Source organism: Cucurbita moschata, unplaced genomic scaffold (assembly GCF_002738365.1).
Source record: "Cucurbita moschata cultivar Rifu unplaced genomic scaffold, Cmos_1.0 Cmo_Scf00022, whole genome shotgun sequence".
NCBI lineage: Eukaryota > Viridiplantae > Streptophyta > Magnoliopsida > Cucurbitales > Cucurbitaceae > Cucurbita > Cucurbita moschata.
The window spans coordinates 743,535-751,724 of record NW_019268538.1 but is presented as its reverse complement, the minus strand read 5'-3'; the positions used below and the strand labels follow the sequence as shown (position 1 = coordinate 751,724).

General features: G+C 35.0%; 1 protein-coding gene and 1 pseudogene across 1 annotated transcript; one reads left to right on the top strand and one right to left on the bottom strand.

Annotated features, from left to right (window-relative positions):
- The window catches only part of LOC111459309, a 3,061-nt pseudogene extending 1,065 nt beyond the window's left edge, over nt 1–1,996 (bottom strand).
- A 934-nt stretch (nt 1,997–2,930) lies between these two features.
- LOC111459308 lies at nt 2,931–7,484 on the top strand. The gene is made up of 4 exons (XM_023102153.1): nt 2,931–3,396; nt 3,762–3,815; nt 6,577–6,702; nt 6,973–7,484. The coding sequence occupies exons 1-4, from the start codon at nt 3,019–3,021 to the stop codon at nt 7,144–7,146; spliced, it is 732 nt and encodes a 243-aa protein (XP_022957921.1). The 5' UTR covers nt 2,931–3,018; the 3' UTR covers nt 7,147–7,484.
- The last annotated feature ends 706 nt before the right edge of the window (nt 7,485–8,190 follow it).

Below are 8,190 nucleotides of genomic sequence, written 5' to 3'. Positions count from 1 at the left end.
AAAAAAAAAAAAAAAAAAAAAAAAAAAAAAAAAAAAAAAAAAAAAAAAAAAAAAAAAAAAAACAGATTTTGTGAGATAAATCGGTTGGGAGAGAGAACGAAACATTCTTTATAAGGGTGTGGAAACCCCTCCTTAGCAAACACATTTTAAAAAACCTTGAGGGGAAGCCTGAAAGGAAAAAATTCAAAGAGGACAATATTTGCCGGTGGGCTTGAATCATGAACCATTACAGATTTTATGTCCCCAGACACCACTACAACCAAACGGACGGAGAACCAAATTTTGGGTGTCATAAAATTTAAAGTTACTCCTGAACAAACTCATTCTGGGTAACTCAAAAGATTTTGTTTTGTATTTTTGGTGTTCTTCTTGGACACAGAATGGATCTAAAGATTGAAATGATTAGTCATTGACATGAAAAGAATAATGGCTGACTAAAGAATCCATAGGATCATGAAAGTTTTTCAAGAAGCTTAAGGATATATGAACCAAAATGAAGTGTTCCCACTTCATCATAGCATCACCCTATTCAATCAAGAAACTGCCTTCAAGAAAAACTCAAGCTACTCTAATGAACAACGTTTGGTCTTCATCCTACAAATCAAATATTCAAGTATTCAGGACTCACCTTCATTGTGGCTACGAATAACATCCCTCTCAGCTTCTCTAACAACAGCTGAAGTTCTAGTGGACTTCTTCTCTGTTCTCTCAACTTCAGTATCGTCTGGTGTATCGTGATGTTCAGGAGGCGTAGAGTGATCGGTTGATGCTTCATCTTTGGATGATTCCTCAATTTTGGAAACAGCTCTCTTTTTATTATTGTCCTTGGAAGAAGTCTTTCCGGGAGATACTAATCGCTTCTTTGTTTGTGTTCTATAAGAAAACATAATTTTAAAACAGAAAACAGATATATCTAATACAACAGCCAAGCACTTCAGAGAATAGCAAACCTCTCATCTGCTTCATTCTCAGCTTCTTCCTCTGGTTCAGAGTCCTGTCCATAAAAAGGAAGCCATGTTGTGAAAAACTTTTTATGGCCGACCAGAAATATGTCGTGAAAAGGAATTGAAACAGAACTCACATCTTCACTGAAATCACTATCATGTTCATCCACAATCTCAGGATCTTCCTCGTATTCATCATCAACCTCCTCCTGCAACAAATTTCGAGGATTGACAAGTTCAGGAAAGTATTTGATTCAGTCAAAACCAAAGCCCCATCATCCAGACAATGGCATTGCAAGACGGAAATCCAAATGTATAACCAAATCTAAGTGGATGTATACACTGATAAATTTCAGCAAAATCTACGAAATTGAACTTTTATAACCTAAAAGCAACCGCGTGTATACGAAATGGGGGAGAAACGGAACAACATCTCATAATTGCAGTAATGATTTCGCCATTAACCACCGAAATCAAAGAAAAATTAGAGTAAAACCCCATATCGTTCAAAAGAAGGGAAAAAGATACTCGAGAAATACCTCTTTAAGAGCATCCTGATTCCAAAACAACTCGTCTTCTTCAATTTCCTCATCAAGCAATTTAGTCATCCTGTAGCCATTAAAATACCCCATTCACAAATCCATACAATTTGAAACATCTTGCATCAGTAAGTCACCAGTCCACAATAAATCCATCCCTAAAAAAAGAAAAGAAAAGGTAGCCAAGTAGTCCGGTACCTCTTTCCTCTAGTCGACCGAGAAGAACGCTCAAGAAAAACGGGAGCAACTCTTTCTTTCGATGAATCCATGGCTGGGAAACAAAATCCACTTACGAATACTGGAAATTGAAGTTCAAGACTTGTGGAAATCACTGGCGGCTACCGATGGCCGAAAAGTGGTAGCGGATTACGATGATTTTCTGGTTACTGGAACTGGACAGTACGCTAAATCGATCTGGGGTTATCTAACGATGGAGCGCGGGAAAATCTACTCGATCGAATTCCAGAGCCCGCCACCTCAACCCTGTTTCCCTCCAGGTTTTTGCCATATATATATGTATGTATGTATGTATGTATGTATGTATGTATGTATGTATGTATGTATGTTTGTATGTATATGTTTATATTATACAATTCAGAGTAATTCGAGCTCTGTAAGGCGACTAAAAGGTAGAGAAAGTCACCCTTGGATGCTTCTAGAATTTCCAGATTAAGCTTTACAGCTTACTGGAAACGTCGTCGTTTGGAGCTCTTTATAAAGTTCGGGGGGTTAAATTTCAGTTATGTCCTCCGTTTTTATTCTCGAACGTTGAAATTATAATATTTCGGATATTTTTCGTTAAAATAAGATTCAAATTGATATTAATGTACAAAAAAATATAAGGTATGATTTAAAAAGTATACTTCGACAATAAATAAATACTGATAATAATTTTAAGGTTAAATTAATAAAAATACTCTCAATTTTATACTTTAGTCTATAAAATAATTTTAAATTTTAAAAAATTTCAATAATATTATTGATTTAAAAAAAATTTAAAACTATTAATAGTTTCAAAAATATTCTCGAACTTTCGTAACTGTTTTAAAAATACCTTTAAACTTTATAAAAATTTATTAATACCTTTTAATTAAAAAATATATATTTACTAAAAAATAACCATATAAATTAAAAAAAAAACATCATCTTGTTTTTTTTTTTTTAAATTAGAGAGTATTGCTTAAATTTTAAAAATATTTTTAAGATAAAAGTAAAGATTACGAGTATTTTTATTAATTCGGCCTAATTTTAATATTTTATATACGTGTATATTAGAATAACATTAATAAATATATATAAATATTTATTAAAATAAGATTAAAAAAAATGCATCCTTTAATGAATGAACAAAAATGTAATTTCTCAAAATAAAAGGTGATTTAAGTTTATTTTTAATATTTAAAATAAAATTAAAAAATAAAAACATTTCTGACCGCAGCGCGAGCCTGCCTCAACGGTAGAGACCTTTTTTTCGCGCAAGCTATAATTGGCAGTAGAGGAAGCGAAAATCCAAGCGCCAGCAATTACAACTTGGGATGATAGCTTCAACAACTCTGCCGCCATGGCAGCCACCGCTTCGAGCTCCTCTGAGACTGACGAGGACGAGGCCCTTAGTAATCCCTTTGCGGAGAAGTGTTGGCTTCGTTCAGGCCTACCGTCGCGGCGGTGGCAACAACGATGGTTTTGGCGAGACCTGGGACAAAGTATGGCGTGGCGCCAACGACGGCTTCGAAAAATTCGTGTTCGAGGCGAGGAAAACTGCGGAGCGACTTGACAGGCGTTATTCTGTATCGCGCCGTGTTAGTTCTGTTGCCCAATCGGCGGCTGACCGGGCGCGCGAGATTGATAGGGAGTTTGGAATTGGATTGCGTTGGCGTAATTTTACATTGGATTTTAGCAGAAATTGGCCAAGGGTTTGTACATTGGATTGATTGGTATTCGTGCTTGTGAAATGAATGTGTGTAGATAGGGCCTGCTTAATTGATATCTATTGTGGAAGTGAAGTTTTGAAGTTGTCTGACGGATTCGATCTTAATTAATGCTCTATAAGATTAGCAGTCAGTCCGAGTTTCAATGCTTGCTGCATTGATACTTATAATTTACCAGTTTCCACTAAAGTAGAATGAAAATCATAGCGTTTTCTTCTCCTTGAATGTCTTAATATCGGGTGTCTTATCTTTAAAATTTCTATTGAATTTTGTTGTTTTCTTATCTGTTTTGTTTTATAATGTCATTGCCATTCTTTATTACTCACTCTTATTTCCCTTGATATGTGCAGTATCGGAGGCAACTTAATGAATTTATGGACACGCCATTAGGAAAAGGTTTTGTGGTACGCATAAGTATAGCTTTTATTTTAGATAGTGTTCTTGTCAGTAAGATTACTGGTGTCACTTGTGGTCTCTGTTTAGTTTGTTCTTAGAGTGGCAATAATATGACGTCTCTTCACTTGATATTTTAAAGAAAAGAACAAGGGCCAGTGTAGAAATTTTCTTGAAGATCAACGAAAACGAGTAACTTGAAAGTCATAGTTTAAAAAGAATATGCAAAATTCTCCTACTCACTATACTTTCACTATCCTAGTTCTTATAATTAATTTTCTTTTATTTGTTTTATGTTACAGTAGCTAAATGGGGGATCTATCCTGTACCTTAGGTCAGGCATATGTCAAGCTTTATAATCTACGTCGTAAGAATTACTTATAATCAACTCTCAGCAGTACTATAAATGCTTTATGTTAACTATTAACATAGAAGATGTTCGAAGGAGGGAGTACTAGGAATCCAGTATCCACCAAAAGAGAAATTGAGGAGATTACAAAATGTTCCCCAACTTACTGGATAATTTCAAAGATCTAGAATTAGTTATCCAAAGAGATGCAGTCACAAATAAGATTCTTCACCTTCTTACCAGATTCTTTAAATTACAAATCTTCCAAATAAGTGGCTTTAAAAGCATGAGTAATTTCTTCTTCCCAAGTATCAAGATGATTTCAGAAGTTGGAGCATTTGAGATTGTTCTTTTGTGGCTCTCTCTTCAAATTTTTAATCAAGGTTGAATTTCAAAATTTGTTTTTAAGTTTGTGGACACATGGTTCTGTAGTGTTATTAGAAGCTAAATACATTTACTAAAATCTGACTAACTAGAAAATGGTGGGTCTTCTCCCGTTTGAAAATGAACTTTTATCTTATGAGTACCATGGATTTTACTAGCTGTAGGAAACAAGTCTTTTTCTATCAGTCTAGTTGATATTTCATGGGTTCTTGATTAAGTTAGAAGAAAAGAAGAAAAAAAATTTCTTTTTTTCAATATTAGATTTTGATTTTTTTGGCTAACTTTTTTACATTAGATTTTATTTGGAGTATTTTCTTTGGTTGGAACAAAGACTTCTGAAACTTCTTCAACGTCCATTGAACATCAAGTTCTTCAAGGAAGTTTTGTTGAAGGAACTTTTTGGGTGGGGAAATTCTCAAATCATAATGGAATATGTGGTAGTTACGGCTTTTGCCAATTAATGTGTCTGGAGATATATCTTGGTTCCAACTGGGGTTAACGAAGGTGGTTTGATCGTATTTTTTGGGCATTGTTGGGTAACCTCATACGTTGAGGCGTTAGATAGGAAGAATTAGATAGTTTTTTCTTGGGTGGAAGAACTTGGTTGCAAGAGGGGAAAATGAGGTGGAAAATTCTCTTGCACAATTATTAATTAGTATAAGGTTCGAGCTAATATCAGAATGAGATTTTAGCAAGGGAAGGGAAGAAATCAAGGGAAAGAATGGATTTGAAGGGGGAGAATTTCATTTTGGAGGGAGAAAAATTCAATGGAGAAAGGAAGAATGCAAAGTACAGGAATTGGCTGAGTTTAAAAGGGAAAATGAGGGGGAAGAAGAATTTTGAGTTCGCTCAAATTGATTGGGAAAATTCCATAGGTGTTGTAAGTTCCACTAGGATTAGATTGTCTTCTTGGAAGCCCTGAGGAAGACAATTTATGAAGGTCGTATGCTCAATCCATTTTTTGAGATTTGCATGCGCTTTAAGGGATTGTCAAGAACTCTGAAGAACTTTGTTGAAGAAAGGCTGAATTTTTGTGGGGGTTTCCTTAAGTTTGAAAGATGGAAATCCACACTATGGGGGTTGGATAAAGCTTTTTGGATTACCTTTGATGTTTTAGTGAAAGGACAGTGTGGCAGCAATAGGTGAAAATTATGGGGGCTTCATTCAATATGCTAAAAGAATTGTGAATATGTTTGATTGTTTGAAGGGCTTGCATACAAGGGTAAGTTGATATAGTTGGTTGAAGTGTAGATTGTTCATCTTAGCGTAAGTACTTATGTTGGTACTCAGTGGTTTAGGAGCCCACTAAGCTCTTGTCCTTAATTCATCAATAAAATTTGTCTCTTCTTTTAAAAAAAAGTACTTTTGTGGTTGAAATAGTTAATATGTCACTCTTCAAGATCATTGGTTGGACAAGTGAGGAGTGTCCATTCCCTCAAGTCCACAATATGGCAAGTTGTGTTGTATATGGTTTGGTATTTACTTGTAATCTACTCTGATCAATACTATACATGCAAATCCCAAGAAGTTACGCAATGTTGGTAAAAGTATTATCGATTTGAGTATAATTAGCATTTATAGCCTACTTATCAGTTTGATTATTGAATTGATAGATTTTGTTTAGAGAAACATGATTTTCTTTAGTGATTTAACATGGAATGATTTAGAAAGGAGGGAAGACTAACTGTCTATAGAACAACCGAAGAAAGTGCAAAATTCTCTCTAATTGACTATAATGAAAAGAAAATAGAATAATACAAAAATTCATAACTAGCTATCTTAGGAAATGCTCAATGAAGTCTAGAGAATTTGAGGTTGGAGCATTTGAGATACTTATCTTATGATCTTCAAATTTCTAATCAAGGTTGAATCTTCAAACATATTAGAAATTTCTAATCAAGGTGAATACATTTTCTGGTCCACTGCTCATTGGGACTTTTGCCGACATGATCTTCAAATTTCTAAACATGATCTTCAAAGAGCATTTGAGATACATTTCCTGTGTCGTGTAGTCAATTCACCTTTTCATTTTCCTGTAGACAATATTCTTCCTTTGGTTTGCACTGTCTGGATGGCTTTTCCGAGTCTTAATATTTGCAACATGGATACTACCATTTGCTGGTCCGCTGCTCATTGGGACTTTTGCCAATAGCCTCATAATAAAGGTATTTTTCTATGCTCATCCTTTACTGCCGTATGCGTGAGATTGTGTATTCTGCAATTATTATTACCTTATCAACTTTCTGCGACTATTTTGCTGGTTATTGTTCAACTTGTGCAAACGCTTGAAATTAATCTTGCTAAAGAAGCCACCTGACATACCTTTTAAAAATTACTAAAATTGATGATACTTTACATGTTTAGGACTACACTCGTAATCTAATTGTTCTTTGTTGTATTTATTTTACTTAAATGATGTTTAAATAACTTTTCAGGGTACATGTCCGGCCTGTAATAGGGAGTTTGCTGGGTACAAGAACCAAATTATTTCTTGCACAGGCTGTGGAAACATAGTGTGGCAGCCTAAAGGTCAAGGAGAAAACAGAAAAGGTGGTTCTGGTTCGAAGTCACAACCCAACGTCATTGATGTCGAGTTTGAGGAGAAATGATGAGGTTGGAAGGGATGGTGATTCCATGTCGACACAAAACGAAGAAAGAGTTACCAAGGACCGTAGATTGAAGATGTCGAGGTTGTGTGATCAAGTTCCACAGTATCCGTGTTCTCTTCTCCCTGGATAGTTACTGATGTAGTTTGGCAGCATTTGTTTGTAGTATCAATACATATGGTGGTGCATAAATGGGAAGTCCATGTAAAGGTACTTGAAATACATTATCCTCTCTTATAGCTATAGAAATGGTCTTTCTTTGCGATTTGTTTATTTCAAACTTATAACAAATGTTGCTAAAGCGACACTGAGGCAGTGAAACATTTTTGGTGTTTCAATTTCCAAGTAGTTCATGTTCAATTATGATTCTTGCCCAGTAAGAGCTGCACGTTGTAGATTGAATCAATTAAAACATTTGTTCTCTCCTGATTACAGGTGTGAAAACCGTCATAGAAGTACGGAATTTTAACCATTTATATGGGTCTATGATTGTAATGGCTTGAAATTTTCGTTAATGTGAAGTTTGAAAGTAAGTGAAAGAGGGTTATGAACTTAGAGTAGGTCAAGTTTGATGATATAGCTGAGTTTATGACTGTGTTCAGAAAGTTACAGGATCAAATTTGGTGATATAGATGAACTTGTTGGAGCATGACGGACCTTTTTAACAGAGTATCAGAGTATCAGAGTATCATAGTTTAGGAGTTCATACAATATCTTGATGCCCTACTTGCTAGATGAAAGAACGGTTGAGCATTGTTAGGAGTGAGTCTCACCTTGGCTAATATAGGGAATGATCGTGGATAAATAAGTAAAGTAATACATCTTCATTGGTATGAGACCTTTTGGGAAAGCCCCATAGTGGACAATATGATATTATTGTGGAGAGTTGCATGTATCCACGGGAGTTGACACCAAATTGGCCTCAAAGGTTTTGAGCTTATGGGGCAAATAGCAATATTGGCAGATTGTGAGAGAAACATGCTTCTAATTGATAGCTCTTAGAAGAAGAGTTATTGGTTTGACTTTTAAACTTGATTGTGATGATTT

Excerpts from the sequence above, each read along its gene's own strand:
- LOC111459308 (XM_023102153.1), top strand. The coding sequence starts at position 3,019 with ATGATAGCTTCAACAACTCTGCCGCCATGGCAGCCACCGCTTCGAGCT. Across the intron at positions 3,816-6,576 it reads CATTAGGAAAAGGTTTTGTG|ACAATATTCTTCCTTTGGTT; the intron begins GTACGCATAAGT and ends ATTTTCCTGTAG. Across the intron at positions 6,703-6,972 it reads CCAATAGCCTCATAATAAAG|GGTACATGTCCGGCCTGTAA; the intron begins GTATTTTTCTAT and ends ATAACTTTTCAG.